The 20,880-nt window shown below is 43.7% G+C and overlaps 2 protein-coding genes across 6 annotated transcripts in view; one reads left to right on the top strand and one right to left on the bottom strand.

Moving 5' to 3' along the window:
• The first annotated feature begins 452 nt into the window (after window positions 1–452).
• LOC143293491 (uncharacterized) lies at window positions 453–9,794 on the top strand. Its single transcript, XM_076604388.1, has 5 exons — window positions 453–610; window positions 3,181–3,371; window positions 4,084–4,275; window positions 5,267–5,374; window positions 7,941–9,794. The coding sequence occupies exons 2-5, from the start codon at window positions 3,212–3,214 to the stop codon at window positions 7,973–7,975; spliced, it is 495 nt and encodes a 164-aa protein (XP_076460503.1). The 5' UTR covers window positions 453–610; window positions 3,181–3,211; the 3' UTR covers window positions 7,976–9,794.
• Window positions 9,795–11,819: 2,025 nt separating this feature from the next.
• LOC143294076 (uncharacterized) overlaps window positions 11,820–20,880 on the bottom strand; it is a 48,986-nt gene continuing 39,925 nt past the window's right edge. For all 5 annotated transcript variants that reach the window (XM_076605495.1, XM_076605493.1, XM_076605497.1 and 2 more), the window contains 9 exons: window positions 20,693–20,788; window positions 19,119–19,249; window positions 18,199–18,296; window positions 17,683–17,767; window positions 17,126–17,197; window positions 16,368–16,466; window positions 15,052–15,210; window positions 13,976–14,071; window positions 11,820–12,408 (listed from right to left, as the gene is read on the bottom strand). In XM_076605495.1, the coding sequence (XP_076461610.1) occupies window positions 12,016–12,408; window positions 13,976–14,071; window positions 15,052–15,210; window positions 16,368–16,466; window positions 17,126–17,197; window positions 17,683–17,767; window positions 18,199–18,296; window positions 19,119–19,249; window positions 20,693–20,788 (1,229 nt within the window). In that variant the 3' untranslated portion in view covers window positions 11,820–12,015. The remainder of the gene's footprint in view (window positions 12,409–13,975; window positions 14,072–15,051; window positions 15,211–16,367; window positions 16,467–17,125; window positions 17,198–17,682; window positions 17,768–18,198; window positions 18,297–19,118; window positions 19,250–20,692; window positions 20,789–20,880) is intronic.

Raw genomic sequence — 20,880 nt, 5'->3', positions numbered from 1 at the left:
AAAGAAATCAAAAGCGAATAATGCAGTATCAGGGTATGGTCAGCTGTACCAAATGTCTTTGCAATGTCTTTGCCCACCGACACGCGTGCATGCACACACACACACACACACACACACACACACACACACACACACACACACACACGCACACACACACACACACACACACACACACACACACACACACACACACACACACAGACGCAGAGGAAAATTAGGATTGACAAGGGAATGCCATGCAGGAAGACAGAGAGAGAGAAGGGGGTGAGGTGGAAAGAAGACAGGGGAATGGAGAGGGAGAGAGGGGTAAGAGACCAGGAGGTGAAGGGGATGGGGATTTGGGGGGTGGGGATAGGGGTTAGCACCAACGTGTCACAAGGAGGAGGGGCCACGCTGCCAACAACTGATCACTCCTCCAATCCCCGCTTCGATCCTCTCTCCCCGTGTCAACGTTTTGCTGACAAAGCTTTCGGCCAAGGAGGGAGAAAAGTTGAGGTGTCGACGTGGTCTGTCTCATTGACAACATCGTCACTCAGCCTTCCACTTTGTGTCTTTGTCACCCGTGTTTCTGCTTCTTCGAATAACGGCTATACTTCTGAGGAAGACCAAGGTAAGACATTACAGGACTGAAGCAGGGAAAATAGAGTGTTTCTCCTTTTAAGAAAAACATGGACATGGGGCAATGGTCAAACATAACAGATTAAGCGTTGCTCTATTTTGTAAATCAAAGGCATATAACTCCAGGCCAATGCTCCTTAGCACTTCCAATAGGCTTGAACACAGGTAAGAAAAATATTGTTCAGAATATGATTCCAGAAACTGTCTCTTGATTTTTTAGGTTTGTTAATTTGTGTTGAAGTGTCTCGGTTTGTCATTTAGTACCTTATATTTATTTACCTGTTTGCAAGCTGATGGGAGACTGCTTACTTTTGTGTGGAACGAAATCATCCATAAATGGAAGTGACATTAGATTTCCATGTGTAATGAGGCGCTATCTGTATGTGTAATGCTGGATTAAATAGTTTATTCTTTGTTGTTGTTGACTTTGATAAACTAGAATCTGTCATTGTTCACAATAATGTGATGTGATATGCGGTAACCTACAACATTTAATGTAAAAGTAATAATTGCAATGAAACCGAAGTACACACTCTATGATCTATCAAATCCAGGATACCACACAAACAACAGCAACGACAAAAACAAAAACAAACACACAAGCAAAAACATGAAAAGCGTTCGTCTCGGTAACTCAAATCTCAAGACTTCGCCGAAACAACGTGTTCGTCATGCAGACGAATGAAACAGCGAGGCAACGTGAGTGTAAGTGAAGTCCACTCCACTACCTCAACATGACAAATGACATTGTAGGCTACCTGGCTCCCATACAAAGGCACAGATGTGTTGGAACTAATCCGTTGCGGATGTTCAGCATGGAAAGTTGCCACGAGTTGACGTTGGATCTAACAATTGTACCGCTGGAAGACAAAAACGTTTAAGCCCCATTAGAAGTGAGATTTTTCAGTTCTCTCCTGCTCTTACTTGTACCCATGGGTTAAAATGTAAAATCTGCAACCAGACAGTTGAGGATCATCCACTTTACGGATGCATCTTTGGGGGTGTTGCACAAGTGTGGAGTGATGGTGTAGAGGAAACGCGTCCGCTATGGAAGCGAGATCATCTTAGCGCACTGGCTCGAATCCCACAGTCGCCAGTATTTTCTCCTCCTCCACTAGACCTTGAGCGATGGTCTGGACGCTAGTTAATCGGATGGGACGGTAAGCCGAGGTCTCGCGTGCAGCATGCACATGGTGTACGTAAAAGAACCCATGGCAACAAAAGGGTTGTCCCTGGCAAAATTACGCAGAATCCACTTCAATAGGAAAACAAATTAAATTGCAGGCAAGAAAATTTAGAAGAAAAAAAAGGTGGTGCTCTCAGTGTAGCGACGCGATTTCCCCGAGGAGAGCAGCCTGAATTTCACACAGAAAAATATGTTGTGACAAAAAAGAGCAATACAATACAATGTAATACAAATTTCCTGACCCATGCTGCAGGTGTCTACCTCAGCCTGGTTCGCGCCGAGAGATATCACGAGAGCATGTAAAGCGTTGTCGTAAGTAGTCCCTAAACTACATGGACCCTCTAGCAGCACGATCACTTCACCTACGTTGTATTCATTATCGTTACAATAAACACAAATTATTTTTACAATTTTGTATCACACTCACAACATGAAACAACAACAACAACAACAACAACATCAAGAACAACAAACAAACATCACGGAAACAACAAGACTTAAGTGTGTATATGTAATGACAATAAACTAGTCTTGAGTCACTTCACTTCGTCTTATTCATTATCATTGAAATAAAACAAACACAGATGGTTTACAAATTATGGGGCACACACACAAACAACAACAACAACAAACCACGAAAACAACAAAACTTTTGTATACTTATGTAAGGACAATAAACTAGTCTTGAGTCACTTCAACCTCGTTTCATTCATTATCGTTGAAATAAAACAAACACAAATGTTTTACAAATTATGGGGCACACACACAAACAAACAACAACAACAAACCACGAAAACAACAAAACGTTGTTACTTATGTGAGGACTATAAACTAGTCTAAAGTCACTTCAACCTCGTCTTATTCATTTTCGTTGAAATAAAGAAAACACAACTATTTTACAAATTTTGGGGCATACACACAATCAACAACAACCACCACCACGGAAACAACAAAACTTTGTGTACTTATGCGAGGACAATAAACTAGTCTTGAATCACTTCACCCTCGTCTTATTCATTACCGTTGACGTAAAGAAAACACAAATATCTTAAAAGTTTTGGAGCGCACATACAAAAAACAACAACAACAAACACCACGAAAACAACAAAACTTTGCACTGTATACCGATGTAAGGACAACAAATATATGCACTTTGAAAATGTGTGTTTCAACATAATTGCATTTGTGTATCGTTCACCAGCCGTCAAACGAAACCAGCGAATCTAATCACATTCCTGAGTACGATATAATAAGCTGTAGCTTGTTGTTGCTCCGCTGTCTGTGTGTACACGTGTAACATGTTTACTGAATAAAGTTTTGTTTAAACCAAGGAGAACAAACCAGTCTCAAGTCTAAAGAGTCTCCATGGTTGACAGAACTTGAGAGGACACTACAACTCGGACCACAATGAGGTTTGCCTTGTGTCCCCTTGCCCTGGTGATGGTGGTCACCACCCTCACCCTCACACTCCCCTCTGTGGACAGCGAGGAGGATACCACCACCACCGCCCAGCCCTCGTGTGGTGTGCAAGTCGACGCCATAGACACGGTCATCACCATTGACGAAGGTAGTGGGGTTGGGCGTGGGGTATGAGAAGTCTGTGTGAGTGTTTGTGTAGGGGTATGTGGGGGAGGGGGGTTGGGGGGGGAAGGGGCGTGCGTGCGTGAGTGTGTGTGTGGAGGGGTGGGAGGGGGGAGCGTACGTATGTGTGATGTGTGTGTGTTCGTGTGCATATGTTCGCGCACGTGTGTCTGTCTGTCTGTGTCTGTGTGTGGATGTGCGTGGATGTGCCCACGTGTTCTGTTTGAAGCATTGCGTGTTCCCATGGTTGAAAAGAGACAGAAGCTGGTTACAGGGTCCAACAGGGACTGGTTCCCCTCGTCGTGGTCAACCCCCCCCCCCCCCACCACCACCCCCACCCCCACCACCCCCAGTCATGTACGTGCCACTTGTGAGTGTGTCACATGCCACAAGACCACCAAGGATGATGATGATAATGATAATAATAATGATAGCAGTAGTAATAGTAGTAGTAGCAGTGGTAGCAGTAATACTTATACTGCTACTAGTACTGGTAGTATGAAGATTGATGATCATACCGCTGCAGCAGCTGATGATGATGATTATGATAATAATAATAATAATAATAATAATGATAATAATGAGGAGGAGGAATGGGAGCAGCAGGACAACGATGACAACAACAACAACAGCAACAGCAACACACAGCAACGTGCATCATGTGTGCTGTCACGCGTATCACGTGTCTCCTTCCGCAGGCTCTACCAAGAGCGTCATGATCTCTCCTGGCAAAGGGTACATTAAATACACATGCACCAACGCCGCCACCGGCGAAACAGACTCGGAAAGTGTGGACTGCCAGCCTCAGTGCGTCAGTCCCATCAACAAACCATACGTCGACGGCGTCTACCAGTGTGTCGATTGCTACATACTGTACGACAACGCAACAGGTAAGAACTTGTTCGTGTTTTAGTACTTTATTACTGCATACTCTACGACAACGCAACAGGTAAGAACTTGTTCGTGTATAAGTACTTTATTGCTTCTTGTATAAGTACTTTATTGCTGCATACTTTACGACAACGCAACAGGTAAGAACTTGTTCGTGTATAAGTACTTCTCACTGTGTCTTGTTTTCTGGTGCCTGTGGTTCGATTGTTCATGTGTGAATAGGAGTACTTCTTATTGTGTGTTGTTGATTCTTTTAATGCTTGTGGATTGGTTGATAGTAGTGTTATTGTTGATAATTGTGTGCATGTTGTCTTCAATCTGTTTAACTGTAAGCAATTTTCGATGTGTTTTTGTTTGCTTTATGCCACCTTTGGATAACTGTGTGTTTGTTGTCTTAAGAGTATCAATGGATAAGTACTTCTCACTACGGTTATGGTTTTTATATACCTGGTATTGGATAGGTAGCCGTGTGTTTATTGTCCTGAACATATATGATAATCAATAAGTATACTGCTTCTTAATTAATGTGTTTATTCCTAATGCCCGTTATTGGATTGAAAATTTTGTATGTTGTTTTGAATTTGTTCGTGTATCTTTTCGTGCATGTTTGTTTGTTTTATGCTTGTAGGAGTGATGACTGTGCATATGCTGTCTTGAAATGAAATTCTCTTTATAAGTAATTCGTAACGCGGTTTCTTTTTCATTCTCGTCGTTGGATTGTTAGCTGTGTAAATATGATATAATGGATAATATATATATATATATATATCTATATGTGTGTGTGTGTGTGTGTATACATATATATATATATATGTGGATGGAGGTACGGGGTGGGGGTGTGGGGGTGGGGTAGAGAAAGAGGGAGGGTACCTTTTTTTTCGTTTTTGACTTCTTTTTTCTCTCTCTCTCTCTTTTTTTTTTTTTTTTTTTTTTTGTATCTCTTGTTGCGCCTTTCACGCATGTGGCGTGGTGTGTTGGTTTGCGGCACAGACTGTGCAGATGACGTCAACGACAGTGACTGTAACCAGAAGTTCCTGAATGGCGAATGCCTCGATGATCCTGAGGGCATGATTAAAACGTGCTGCAAGACGTGCCAAGGTGCGTGCCACCAAACATGTGTATCATTATCATTGTCAGTAGTAGCAGTAATAAAAGTAGTAGTAGTAGTAGTAGTAGTAGTAGTAGTAGTACCAGAAGCGGTAATAGTAGTAGTAGCACCAGCACCAGCAGAAGTAGCAGTAGTAGCAGCAGTAGTAGTAGTAGTAGTAGCAGCAGATGATGTAGTAGTTGTAGCAGCAGCAGCAGTAGTAGTAGCAACAGCAGTAGTAGTAGTAGTAGTGGTGGTATCAGTAAAAGTAGCAGCAGCAGCAGTAGTATTGGCAGCAGAAGTAGTAGTAATAGTAGCGTAGATATTTTTTTTACCATTATCATCATCACTATACATATTCTTTTTATTGTTTCCGATATTGTTGCTGTCACTACAACTATCGTTTATATATTTAGTTATTTATTTGTTCATTTAGTCTTTTTTCCATTGTTTTTGTTGTTCTTGTACTCCGCACTAATCATCGAGCATTGTCGACATACTTCAACATGTATGTGGTATGTTCCACCAGCTGTTAATTACATCATCATCGTCGTCGTCGTCAGCAGCAGCAGCATGAACATCATCAATGTTGGTGCTGTTGTTGATTTCTGGTTATTATTTTGACTACAACTGTTGTTTTTGTATTCTGTGTGGATTGAATTGTAGCATTTTCTCACCACCTTAGATTTCTCTGCGTGAAATGCCGGCTGCTCTCACCCGAGAAAGCGAGTCGATATAATGTATCGTCACCTTTGTTCTGTTTCTTTCTTTGTTTTATCATCTTCTTTTTTTCTTTCTTTTTTTTTTTTACTGTCCGTCAGCATTCTTTTTCCCCATCAAAGAGCATTTTTTCCACAGAACTGACAAAGGGACACATTTCTTGATGCTGTGGGTGCTGCTTTCACTTGCGCTGACTGCCTGCTGCGCTCGGTTTATTGTCTCACCCTTCGCCAGAATCCAGCACGCCAGTCTGCGCCTCATCACAGGTGGCATGACGACCACACACCCATCAAAGCTATGGCAGGGACTGCTGGACTCATGTTTCTGGAAGAGAAAACAAATGAGAGACTACTTCGCCAGAGTGAGAAGATGAAACAGCTTCTATCACACCCCCTATCTTCACAACTCCATGCCCCAACCAAGAATAGGCCGAAGCGCAGAAGCACAAACCACCTCGTCAAGGCCCTCCACCAGACCCATGGCCAGTGCTTGCCTGACAGGAACCAGCCTGTTGAACCCCTGCAAGACTTTGAAGGCCGGTCACTGGATGTCCCACCGGCTGTCCTTTCAGAGCCGAAGCATCTGTGCTGCTAGCTGCAACCCAACTCCTCAACCAGAGAGACAGTTTGCCAGACCACACTGTCTTCCTCACCGACTGCCGAGCTGTCCAACAAAGCCTCCAGACCAGAGTGGGGGACAAAACCTTGCGGGACATCCATTCTGAGATGCAGGCTCTTAGTCCCAGAACCACAACGGTCCTGGGCATCCATTTTGAGATGCAGGCCCTTAGTGCTAGAACCACAACGGTCCTGCTGTGGATCCCCTCTCACTGCGGCATTCCAGGAAATGAAGAGGCAGACGAGCTCTCCAAAGCAGGAAGCAGGCTCACCCAATCTGCCCACCCCCTTAGCTTTGGGGAGGCAAAGACCATCCTGCGCAGCCACTTAAGAAACAGCTGGCAAGAACAGCTACATTTGGGAGCAGAGGTGGACAGCATCCATCAACTGAGTCGAGCTCAGCAAGTCATCATCCTCAGACTGCGCACGGGCCACTGCCAGCTCCTCTCCCATCTCAACAAACTGAAAAATTTCCACACAGACCAGTGTCCGTGTAACACCGCTCCTCAACCTCTAGTCCAGACCTGCAAGACTGCCCTCTACACAAAGAGCTGAGGCGTCAGATGTGGCCCAGTCCCGCAGCGCTCCACGACAAGTTGTGGGGAACGGCGACAGAGCTCCAGCAGACTGCGGACTTCGTAACCTACTCTGGACTGACCGCCTGAACGTGGCCTGGGAACGCTGAAGAAGTCTCATCCGAAAAGCTAGTACCCAGACCACTACCCATGGTCATGCAATTGGAGGCTTGGAGGGAATAAAAAATCCCTTTACTTGTGGGAATCGAACAAGAACTCTCGTATCCTGGTCGGGCGCTGTATCCACAATGCCGGTGTTGATGATGTTGCTGTTACTGTTGTTGTCATGGTTTCCAACGACCATCGACAGCCATCTTATTTGAGGACCTCAGATTTACTCCTGACCTTTCACCCCACAACGAAGCAGCGCCACAGAAGGCAGCGAAACATGGTCATGAACCGTGAACAGTTCCTGACAGAAACAACTGGGCTAACTGTTTCCCAAAGAAACTTTTCTCTTGTCTTTTGACACTCACGAAAAAAAAAATCGAACAATTTGTTTCCTGCGAATTCGCATAATCGTTAGCGTTAAAAAAAAAAAAAAGAAAAAAAAATGGAAGTTCAACAAACCCGTCCTGTGCACTGTCAACTGTGTGCAAAATAAAAACCAATCAAATACCTTACATCATGTCACATGACTTTTTTTTTCTCTTTTTTTCCGACAGATAACACGTCGGAGGAAACGACGCCCTCAGACTGAAGGAGCAATTCACGTTCAGGCATCCTGGTCATTCCCAGAGATGCCAGACACTTCTTCAGTCTTCGTTTACCTGTTCCCGTAATGTTGAGCCTTTCATGCTGTCTGCAGCCTTTTTGAGATTTTAGTTTTCCCAGAGAAGGATTTCACGAAAACTGTAACGCAAACGTGCTACCCGGTAGTTAGAAGGAAATCTGTCAAAAGCTTTCACTTGATTTTAGTAAGGAAAAGTGCTGAGTTTTGTTTTAAACGAAGATTTTTTGATAACTTCATGCGGTACGCTGTAGGCATAGTAGCTAACGGTTTGAAATAATAATAATAAGCGCCAAATCGTATCTGATTTCAACGAGCTTTGAACTATATTGGCACTCACAGATCCATCTGCTAAGTAAATACATAAATTTAAGATAAATAAGCAAATAAATGAATGAATGAATATATAACTGAATGAATAAATAAACGATTGCACTGAACGAAAACGCCATTGAAAGACTTTCCATGAAAACACGAAGTCACCTTATACTGTAGATACTGAGGGGAGAGAGGTCAACTATCTCCTCATGTTTTCCCCTGTCATCATTTGGTGAAGTTCTGTCACCTCTCAAAAAATGTCAAGAAGCTTAAGACGTTTAACAAGGACAGTTATTTCCTTTTTTGCATTGTTTTTCTTTCTTCACTCCCCCTTACTTTTGTTAAGTATTTTCTTCTTTTCTCTTCTTCTTTCTTTTTCCGTTTTTCATCATTCGATCCATCTGTCAACCTTTTCTTCACATTCCGATTTTTTTTTTTCTTTTTTTTTTCTTCTTTTAATCTAATTTTTAGTCTTTCGTGTTTTTTGGTGGGGTTTTTTTTCTCTCTCTCTTGCTCTGTCTCTTTCTGTTTTTCTTTCGTTCTCTTGCAAGCCAGCGGTGACAGATTTTTATCAGGCATGGTTTGGGTGAATCTTAAAATGGTACACATGGATCAAGGGTACCTGAAGGCAGGGGAAAGCTTCTACTGATCGTTTGAAAAGGTCTTCAGGACGTGGGTCCCCTTTGGCTAACACATCAGATACCTCCCCCCACCTCTCTCTCTCTCCCTCCCTCTGTCTGTCTCTCCCTCTGTACCTACGATTGTATTCAGTGCACCAACAGATCAAAGTATGATTTGATCACGTCCCGATTCAACATCCTCTATCAGGAATTCAAACATATGTTGGTTTGAGTTGGAACCACGTGAAACTGCAATTGGAAAATGGACCCCCTGTACTTCAAGTCGTTATCAACTAACTGAAATGCGTAACAAGGACTAAATCAGGCAGCTCAGAAAATAGTACAACAATAAAGAAAAAAAGAGATAAAGAAGAAAAAGAAAGAAAATGTCAAACAAAAACCCCAACTTAGAAGTTTTTCGAAAATTGAAATATATGATTGAATAAGCTTACTAATATTCACTTATGGGCCCCCCCCCCACCCCTATCATAAAGCCCAATGTACTTATGATATACAGTTGATGGTATGTTGGGACAACAATACAGAGGAAGTAGAAAAATAGAATTAACAAAGCAATGAAAAGAAATTACCCAACCTAAGTTTTCCACGTACATGATAGAAAACAAAGAGGGGGAAAAAATTAACCGAGACAAAGAATGCATTTTGAAATGCCTGTTCTGTATCACCAGCGACAACACATTTACAGTTACCTATGTTACGGACGATATGCCAGTTCTTAGTCATTGAACGTAAAAGATCTGTAATTAGTTTAAGAATTTTAAGAATGTATCCAAGACGATAAAATGAAAACACGACTATCCCCAGAATAAAATCATACAAATAAAAACGTATTTGGTGTTTGTTCATGTTTCTGACAAAAGGAGGGAACTGTGTGTGTGTGTGTGTGTGTGTGTGTGTGTGTGTGTGTGTGTGTGTGTGTGTGTGAGAGAGAGAGAGAGAGAGAGTGGGTGAGTAACAAATTATACGTGTACTGACAGGAGTGTGTGTCAAAAAAATGTATGAGCAGACAATCCGAAACAAAACAAACGAAATCTTTTCTCTTTAATAATGACAACCATCATTCTTAAACATTAAACATTGAATCCATAAAAAAAAAGAAATGAATAACATCCAGTACTTGCTCCACATGGATTCACAACAACAATCAGACAAACCAAGAAAACATAACATACCCACGCTCAAAATCATTATGAATGCGCTTCCATTCCAGTGAAATATCTGAAGAACGACATACCCACGCTCACAATCATATTATAAATGCGCTTACATTTCCAATGAAATATGTATCATTCATTGATCATCAAAAAATGCACGTGCCTAAAAAAGCACATTCTGTATAATCAAATATTAACAGAAATGAATGCAAGAAATATTTTTTTTAAATAAATAGGTTACTAGGAGAAACAGGGGAGATGGAGGGAGAAGCAGGTGGAGAAAGAGCATGGGGGGGGGATATATGGAGAGAGAGGGGAGGAGGAGGAAGAGAGAGAGAGAGTTCACTGAGAAGAAAATATGGATGACATTATCACGAAGTATTGCATGGTCGAAAAATATTCACCAAATATATATGTGATTCAGTACATACATACACACTTGACTGTTTGCACAGGACGGCAGATGATACTCAGTATCACACACACACTCTTCTGAACGTCTAACGGCAGACATTTCAAATTTCGCGCGCGCGCGCGCACACACACACACACACACCACTCACATACACACATTGAACTCCAAGTAAAACTGGCAGTGATTCATTTATACTCTCTCTCTCTCTCTCTCTCTCTCTCTCTCTCTCTCTCTCTCTCTCTGTACATACAATCGTATTTGAATTTCCTCTTGCATGATTTCGGCAACAGTCTTGACTTCTGCCTCGAAACAGCAATATCAGTAAATGCAGGGATCATATAGAATGATTCTATTCATAAAACAGTCATTTCTAATGTTCTCCTTGTACAACCGTGTCAATGTCTGATAATGAAATAAATGTCAGTGAAATTTTGTGTGAAGACCAATTTTACCCCGCCATGCAGGCAGCCATACTCCGCTTTCGGGGGTGTGCATGCTGGGTATGTTCTTGTTTCCATAACCCACCGAACGCTGACATGGATTACAGGATCTTCAACGTGTGTATTTGATCTTTTACATGCGTACACAAACGAAGGGGGTTCAGGCACAAGCAGGTCTGCACATACGTTGACCTGGGAGATCAGAAAAATCACCCTACCTTTACCCACCAGGCAGGTCAACGAGATTCGAATACGCGACCCTCAGATTGAAAGTCCAACGCTTTAACCACTCGGCTACTGCGCCGGTCATAGCCCGTTTAAAAAGCAGGGACCGCGTCTCTAAAGACAGACGTAAGTCGATGTCTTGAATCATTCTACTTGGGAGAAACAGGCAAGACAAACAAACAAAAACAAAAAAAATCACCAAAGGGACAATGAAAAACATGACATCACCCAAGGTCCATGTTTACAGTCACAGCTTGTGCCGCCAAACATTGCTTCTCACTCCTCGTAACCACCCCTCCCTCTTTCTTTATCCATCTATCTGTTAATTAAGACATCAAAACTATTATGTGTCTTTGAAGCGTCATTTTCCTCGCGCACAACCGTCTCTTTTAACTCTCTCCATACAAACGGCGAAAGAGACGACGTTAACAGCGTTTCATCCCAATTACCATCATCAAAATATTGGAAGCGGAACGCTCTTATACAGAAGAGGTGAATGTTGACAAAGAATACCACAGTTCTGACGACGGAAGCTAAAGGTTGGGTCATTCAGACACACACTGGACATCCGAGGGGTCTGTGTAGAGGAGAAGAGAGGACTGGCCGTACTGAGTGAGTTAATGAGAAGCACGAATGAAGGCACATGAATCTCTCTCTCTCTCTCTCTCTCTCTCTCTCTCTCTCTCTCTCCCTCCCTCCCCTCTCGTAGCACCACAACCATCATCACCACCCCACCACCACGTCGTCACAGTCTTTGATCACCACCACCAACTACCACCACAAAAGCTCCAGCAATTAATTAACTAACAACGCCCACTCATCTGGGAGACGCAACAGCAACATCAGCAACCTTGACCTCGCCTGACCTCTGCCCCTTGAGGGACACGCCCCCCTGACCCGCGTCCACCTCGTCCTGACCACCACCACCACCACCACGGGGAGCAAACTCCACGTCCTCAGGTTTGAAGACCACGGACGGTTGCGAGGTGGGGGCTTTGCCCGAGGCATTAGACTCACGGGCCGGGGCCGGGGCCTCGGCGGACAATCTGGAAGCCCCCTCCTTGGTGGTGGTGGTGGTGGTGGTGGTGGTGGTGGTGGCGTCCTCGGGAATGTCCGGGAAGATGGACTTGTCCTGCGCCCTCGGGGTCACCTTGTCCGGCTTGCAGACCGCGTAGTACTTGAGGAAGGACTTCATGGAGTTGTAGCCTCGCTGGATAGACACACACACACATACATATATGTATGTACGCGCATGGACACACACACACACACACACACACACACGCACACGCACGCACTCACACACACACATACGCACACACACGATATGAAAAATTAAAAGCACACGTTCTGATCATAATGACAATGCACTTCTGGAGAACATTATGGTTAAGGTATACACGCACACAAGCAGACAACGAGAAGCACAGAATCAATTCTTTTCACGCATTCAGATTATGATGACAATGCACCTCTGGTAAAACACAGGGTTAAACAAAGACTACCGAAACACATGATTATTGCATTAACATAATATTGTGTGTAACCACGTAGGTCGAGTCGAAAACGGTTACGACCAAAGCGTCCCTCACAATGCACTGCCCGAGACAAGATTTTTTTTCTGCCTGAGTCACAAACTGTTATTAAAAAAAAAATTTAATTATGAGTGTGGAGTTTTGACGCGTTTCCTTTACGATACATTGCGATTCGTTGCTCTATTTATTTGACCTTATTTTCGATTTGGAACCATCTCTCTCTCTCTCTCTCTCTCTCTCTCTCTCTCTCTGGAACACACACACGTGCGCAGAGAAACACACACAAAATTAATACACTTACAGCAATCACAAAGAGACCTCTCTCCCCGACATGCAGAACCCCCTCCCCCCCCCCCCCCCGTGCCCCCCGCTCCCTGACCCCCACCCCCCACCCCCTACACACACACACACACACACACACACACACACACACACACACACATCCTAACCATCACCCCAAAGACGATCGACACGTGCTATTTTATATAGTACACGCTTAACGGAAACGAAAGAAACCACCTCTCATCAAACGCTCTTATGAACATGTTCATTTTGGAAGCGCTTCGCGTTAATTAACGGAATGAAAGTTCTTCCCTGTCATGAAGCTCCTGAAGCTCTTTCCCTATCAATAAGCTCCTTCCCTGTCATGAAAGCTCTTTCCCTGTCATTAAGATCCTTCCCTGTCATGAACCTCCTGAAGCTCTTTCACTGTCATGAAGCTCCTTCCCTGTCAATAAGCTCCTTCCCTGTCAAAAAGCTGCTTCCCTGTCAAAAAGCTCCTTCCCTGTCATGAAGTTCCTTATCAATAAGCTCCTTCCCTGTCATGAAAGCTCTTTCCCTGTCATTAAAATCCTTCCCTGTCATGAAGCTCCTGAAGCTCTTTCCCTGTCATGAAGCTCCTGAAGCTCTTTCCCTGTCATGAAGCTCTTTCCCTGTCATGAACCTCCTGAAGCTCTTTCCCTGTCATGAACCTCCTGCCCCGTCATGAAGCTCTTTCCCTGTCATGAAGCTCCTACCGTGTCATGTCAAGAAGCTCTTTCCCTGTCATGAAGCTCCTGAAGCTCTTTCCCTGTCATGAACCTCCTACCGTGTCATGTCAAGAAGCTCTTTCCCTGTCATGAAGCTCCTGCCCTGTCATGAAGCTCCTTCCCTGTCATGAAAAGCTCCTTCCCCGTCATGAAGCTCCTGAAGCTCCGTCCCTGTCATGAAGCTCCTACCGTGTCATGTCAAAAAGCTCCTCACCTGCACCACGAAGTCCCGGTCGGGATCCTCCAGAACGAAGTCCGTGGTGTGCACGTGGCCCGTGTTGATGCCCACCGTCCTCTCCAGGTCCCGCTCCTGGGCCACACACCCCGTTTAGTGCTCGTCAATCAACACATGCTGGGTTACTTTCACTTTCATTTTAAATATAACGCATCAGAAAGCAAAAACAAAATAAAAACAACAACAACAACAACAAAACCGAAAAAAAACACCTGACACTCACGCACACACCAGTTTTATTGTAAAAAAGGTGATTCTTTGTTTTATTTCAATTGTCTAAAAGAACAAATACACACCAGTTTTGTTATCAGCAAATGGTGTTTCCGTATAATCTTCAATACACTGATAAACAATTCAATATATCATTTGCATATTTTCTTTCAGATACAAGCAAACGCATACATACATGTGTGCGTACATGCGTGTTTCTATGTAAAAGGCATTCTCCACTAAAAGACTAAACCAGTATATATAACACGTTCTAGATGTACAGACAAGTTACACACACTGTGCCTTCCCAAATTTCATGAATCTACTTCAATTCAGTTTCTGTTTTTTTCCCCAGCACAAAATGAATTGCATAAAACGAACATTAACGATAAAGTGGTCGATATTTTATCTATCAGACTATTTCGAACTACACTGTTGTCGGGGAAGCAGAAGATGAAATACGCACATTAAAGATCCTGTAATCCATGTCAGCATTCGATAGGTTATGGAAACAAGAACATACCCAGCATGCACCCCCCGAAAACGGGGTATGGCTGCCTATATGCCGGGGTAAATAATCAAAACGGCCATACACGTATTCATGTCTGTCTGAGTGTGTAAGGTCGGGTGCCTGAAATCTGAATGACTCAGGAAAAGAACGAAGAGTGCCCAATAGCAGCCGTCAGTCGGTTCAATCCAGGTAGGCAGCCCGTTGTGCAAATGACGCTGAGTTTGAGAAGCGTTTGGAGCTTGGTCTCCGACCCAGTATTTTTTTTTAATCAAATAAAAGTCACATTCATACCCAGTTGTTCCAATATTCGATTCCTTGGACATTCATCACTGACCTCCACGTAGAGTTTCTGCACGTTGAAGGTGAGCGTTGAGGTCAGCGTGTTGAGGAAGGACACAAAATTCCTGATCTCCCTCCTCTGGTAACCTAGGAAACGGCTCTGGAGACTCACCCCGTTCTCTTCAATGAACCGCAGGAGTTCCTCGTAACGAATCTGTCCGAGGATGAAAGAGCAAGAGAGATGAACATCAAACACAACTATTCAAACTTAAAATCACGCTCACCAGAAGATTAAAAAATACACGACGAATCATTTCTATAATAATCCAAGCCATGGAAAATAAGGTGGTATCGTAGGATACTAAACAGAGGTTTTTCCACTGCGATGGGAATTCATTTACACCTTAGTCTTTCGTGAAGGACAATGGCTCTCACAAACTATTGGGCAAGACTGCACTGGCTCTTAGTACTGCAGCCTTGGGGGTTAGTTGGCCTTTGGGAACCATCCCAACGCCAACTGCCCTAAAACCCTATTGGCCGAGAAAACAGGGGTGCAACTTGGGCAAGACACTCTTTACTATAATCAAATTCTGGCCTAAGATAGTCGGGACAGCAGTTGCTTCCTCTGCTGTTCTGATAGTCATTGTCGGACACGACTGACTATCATACATACATATAAACATCAGATAAACTGACCATCATAATCACTAATAAACAAGTGCGCCAAACCACCACGCAACACACTGAGTCCAAATGAAGATCTACTGACATCAGTTACGTAAAGAAGACTACATTGGTATGGCCATGTGACAAGATCTCAAAACGATCCACTGATGATATTGCAGAGTGGACGCGAAGACCATTTTCAGAGACCCAGGCTTTGACACACAAACGACAGACCTGGAGGAATCTGGTGAACTGTTTCGTGCGATGCCCCAACGACTCTTCGAAGATTATGGGCGAAAAAGACGACGAAGAAGAAGGCTACCAACTACTATCAAACACTACCGCTACTGCGAGTACTATTCTGTCTCTCTCAAATACACGCACATACACACACGCACATACACACACACACTAAAAAGCCCAAACAAAGATATGGAAATTGTCTATCTTTCCTCCCTACTCCCCCCTTCTCTCTCTCTCTCTCTCCCTCCCTCCATCTCGCATTCTCTCCTCTTTCCCATCAGTTGTCTCTGTCTCACTTACAAAAAGAACAAAAAGCACACCCACCCCACCAAAAAAGACATGCAAACTGTCCACAGTTCACACAACCACAACATGAACATACAGGGATCGGGGAGGGGTGTGTGGAGAGGGGAGAGGGGCATATGGTGATATGTGTATAAGATCTGTCTGTCCTTCCCTCACCTGTCCGTTGTTGTCCCGGTCCAGTAGCTGGAAGGCCTCGCTGACCGTGAAGTCCTTGCCAAACAACACCTCCGCCTGCTGCCTGGGGAACTCCTCCTCCTGGAACAGTTTGTACTTTCGCTTTCGTTTTCGCCTTCACTTTCACTTTCGGTTACAGTGAGGCGGTCAAAAGTAGACTGTGCATCTAGATTGAGCCATGCACGCTGCACCACTATCTCACACACACACACACACACACACACACACACACACACACACACACACACACACACACACAATATCACACACAAAATATCATACACAGAGGCAGCTTCTCGACAGGTCAAACGACAGGAGGAAGTTACTTCGAATCATTCATTAGGCAGCTCTTTCCAACATTAAACCCTCTCTTTTTCCAAAACAGCTTCAACCCTCTCCTTTCCCATTTCCGATCTACACTTATCTCTGGCTTTGTATGCTCATCAGTTTGTGCGAACGATTTATATGACAGCACTTTGATTTGTCTCTGAACAAGATTCAGCACTATATAATTCTTTGGTTTTCATTATCGTCATTTTTCATTATTTTTGGGTCAAAGCGAAAGACAAAGGACAGATTTACAACAGCATGAGGAGGGGTTTTGTGTGTTGTTTTGCTTTTCCTTTCTTTCTTTTTTTTTTTCTTTTTTTAACACACAAAAGTGGTCAAGGTCAAGGCGACAGACAAGGAGGCAGTTGTCTTAGAAACGCATGAATGGGGTCAAAGCCAAGGCCACTCACGTCTTTGAAAGCCGCCTCCAACTCCTGCCGGCTGATGACGTCATTGTCGTCAATGTTGTGTTTCTTCAGAACCTAAAAAAAAAAGAAAGCATCATGGCTGACTGGTTAGGATATGTGAGGAGAGAGAGAGAGAGAGAGAGAGAGAGAGAGAGTGTGTGTGTGTGTGTGTGTGTGTGTGTGTGTGTGTGTGTGCGTGTGTGCGTGCGCGCGCGCGTTTTGTTTTTGTTTTTCACTTTTGATTTCCATCATGACGACAACGCCAGCGACGATGATGGTAACGATGACTTAAGAATCTACAACGAGAAGGACGAGGAGGAGGACTACAATAGAGATGTCGACGACAATGATGAGGAGGATGGTAACAACGATGATGACGACGACGATGAAGATGATGACGATGACAATGATGTTGAAGACGACGACAATGATGATGTTAACGATGATGATGATGATGATGATGGTGGTGGTGGTGGTGGCAACGACGGCGACGATGATGATTATGTTGACAACGATGACGATGATGGTGTTGACGACGATAACGATGACAGTGACCTCACCCTCAGAAAGGAGTCCACAGCCTGGACCACCTGGGCGTACTCCCTCTCCGCTCTGTTCTTCTGCCGGGCCTCCTTCATCCTCTGGCTGTTCCGGCATCAAGGATAAAAACAAAGGTTAAGACTTTTCCTTTACAAGCATCAGTCACTTCATCTACCCATGAAAACTAGTCTTTCGACCGTCAGGGTCACATCGCTCAGAAAGAAAACAATTCCATTTTGATAACGTGCACACGAAATTGAAAAAAAGACACAAGCTTTCCATCTAAGCTTATATTTATGTCTGTGGATCTGTCTGCCTGTCTATCTGTCCATACGTCTGGCTGTCTATATATCTGTCAATTTCTCCCAATTGTGCATTTAAGCATACACACACGCGCATGCATGTACGCGCATACACGCACTCTCTCTCTCTCTCTCTCTCTCTCTCTCTCTCTCTCACTCACTCTTATCACGCACAGGCACACAGACATTACTACTGAGAGATAAACACCAACAACCCGAGACAGACAAACTCACACGTAGAGCTTGGTCTCACGCTCAGGTTTGGCGGGTTCCAGACAGCCGACCCGTCTCTCCAAGTTGATTCTCAGGATGTCTTCCTCGGCATCGGAATACTGCAACACGCCACCGTCATCTCACAGCGTCAGCATTCCTAGTGATAGCCAAATAATTCAGCCATGATTCAGCTCACATGGTGCAGAACAGTCGAAGGAGAAAGACCCTGAAGAACACGTGGGGTACCATTCAGGGTATGGCCTATTCTAATTCTTGTTGCTTAATAGTCCAGCCGACCGCAGAAGGCCATATCAGGACTGTCAAACCATACAAATGCTCAACCGCGTCAACACAAAACTGTCACATTTACAAAAAAAACAACAAAAAACACTAAGACAAACCGATGGCAAATAAGACTAGGCCATCATACTGAGGACGCCAGCCATTCTGCTTAATTTATCATCCCCAGATTACAAAAAATCGTTAAAAAAAGAGAAAAAACACACACACAAAAACAACTTCAAAGCCAAACAAAAAATACATAAAAAGGACATATAGGCAAATACCACTGCAGAATGGGCAGCTAGTGCCCATCCCAGTGTTTACATTTCACTACCTAATCGCAAGAGCAAAGAGCAAAACAGCACAGGTCACAGCAGAAATCCCGGTTCATTCCCACTAGACCTTCACTCGTCGTCTTGTGATTGTTTTTTCCGATGAAACAATAAACAGAAGTACGAACTTAAAGTTTCTTAAAGTTCAAAGAACACTTTGCTCTTTGAGTTATAACCAAATTGACTTTTCCCTGCCTTGATATATTATTAATTTTGTAGGAATATATATAGATTTTTAAAAAATATATATTTCAACTTTTAAACAAACAAATATACCAAACACACACACACACGCACGCACGCACGCACACACACACACACACTGACCAGCAACATGCCCAGAGTCTTCTCGTTGAAGGAGCCGAAGCGGTTGTTTCTCTCCATGATAATGGGGATGTCCCTTAAAGGCTGCAGCCGTCGCAGGAACGAGTCTTTGGGGTCCATGGACAGGTACCAACCTGGGTATCCAAAAACCAGCCATCAATAGGTTCAGTGCAGGCTAAATTCCCATACCCTTTTCATCGAAGCAAAGAACTCATATCCACTGTGTCTTATGTCTCGGAATTCACACAGACCCACAGACCAAACCACACAGAAATAAACACAGTGACAGACAAATAGATGTACAGACATACGGGAGGACAAACGGAAAAGACAGAAGCACAAACACCAAAGAAAAAGAGTGATAGATAGTAAGCGAGGGTTTAGAAGAAAGAGAAAGCGGAGAAGAAATAGAAACAGATGCCAGTACGGATACATATTTATTAATTGCAGTCCATGTCCCCCGATGGGTGTGCAAATAGTTCAAAATGCAGCGCTACATGAAGTGTGAAGAACATATAATGATTATACCGAAAACATATCTTGATTAGAAATAACAGAACTGTTAGTGAAGTAGCTATATCCCCAAACCCGAGGACCCTACACAGGTATAGCGATAAATGACGTGTAAAACACTATCGTTAGTGGAAATGAACAAACAATTAGGCATGGAGATGAAATTGATTAACAAATAGCGAAAGTGGTAACTCTCTCCATTCACTCTCCATTCACAAAGTGCATAACTTCAAGTCAGTGCTGCCTACGCTACCGATTCAGCTAGCACACAGGTAAATAAAAGGTGCATTGGAACAAACCCAGACACTTCCTCAAAAAAAGGAAGCGCCGGGCCTGTCCTTATACCGATCATCTGACATGTGCACACAGCAGCAAAGACAGAAGAAATGTGTGAACACAAATAACCTTTTATTCAAGACTGGCATAGCCTCTTTAATCCTGAACAAGCCACACAGAACACGTGGACAAACGCATGGTTGCCTCGGTGTTTTTTCAACTGAAAATGAACAATTAGGCACGTTTGTGTTTGACAACAGTTCACATCAGTTACTCAAGTAGTCGTCACAGCGTTCGGACAAATCCACAATCGTGAGCTACACCACATCACCTAGCAGATGTATGACCAGCAGCGTTACCCAACCCAGCGCGCTTGGTCAGGCCTTAAAAAAGTCAATGTAATCACGCAAGGCTGTTTTATCGCATTTAGTCCGAATGAGTCCTCCTCTCGCTCAGTGCCTCAAATCAAAAAACAAAATGAGCTTCGTGAACCAGAGACAGACATGACAAACAGACCATCATACCGTCGAAGCTGTGGACAGGGACGTTACTGAACCAGAGACAGACATAACAGACCATGTGTGGACAGAGACGTTACTGAACCAGAGACAGACATGACAAACAGACCATCTGTGGACAGGGACGTTACTGAACCAGAGACAGACATGACAAACAGACCATCTGTGGACAGGGAAGTTACTGAACCAGAGACAGACATGACAAACAGACCATCTGTGGACAGGGAAGTTACTGAACCAGAGACAGACATGACAAACAGACCAACATACCGTCGAAGCTGTGGACAGGGTAGTTACACAACACACCGCCATCCACGTAGATGTCCTCATCGCCCAAACGCTTGTATTTCATTGCCGAAAACAGGCCTGAGATACAAACAACACTTCAACAACAACCACGATGATGATGATGATGGTGATGATGATGATGCTGATGATGATAATGATAATAAAAAATA

The sequence above is a fragment of the Babylonia areolata genome, chromosome 19 (genome assembly GCF_041734735.1).
Source record: "Babylonia areolata isolate BAREFJ2019XMU chromosome 19, ASM4173473v1, whole genome shotgun sequence".
Taxonomy (NCBI): domain Eukaryota; kingdom Metazoa; phylum Mollusca; class Gastropoda; order Neogastropoda; family Buccinidae; genus Babylonia; species Babylonia areolata.
The sequence above is the reverse complement of the archived record's forward strand: the minus strand, read 5'-3'. Positions and strand labels throughout refer to the sequence as shown.

Coding starts and splice junctions, on each gene's coding strand:
- LOC143293491 (XM_076604388.1), top strand. CDS start 3,212: ATGAGGTTTGCCTTGTGTCCCCTTGCCCTGGTGATGGTGGTCACCACC. Junction 3,372..4,083: donor GGTCATCACCATTGACGAAG/GTAGTGGGGTTG, acceptor CTCCTTCCGCAG/GCTCTACCAAGAGCGTCATG. Junction 5,375..7,940: donor GTGCTGCAAGACGTGCCAAG/GTGCGTGCCACC, acceptor TTTTTCCGACAG/ATAACACGTCGGAGGAAACG.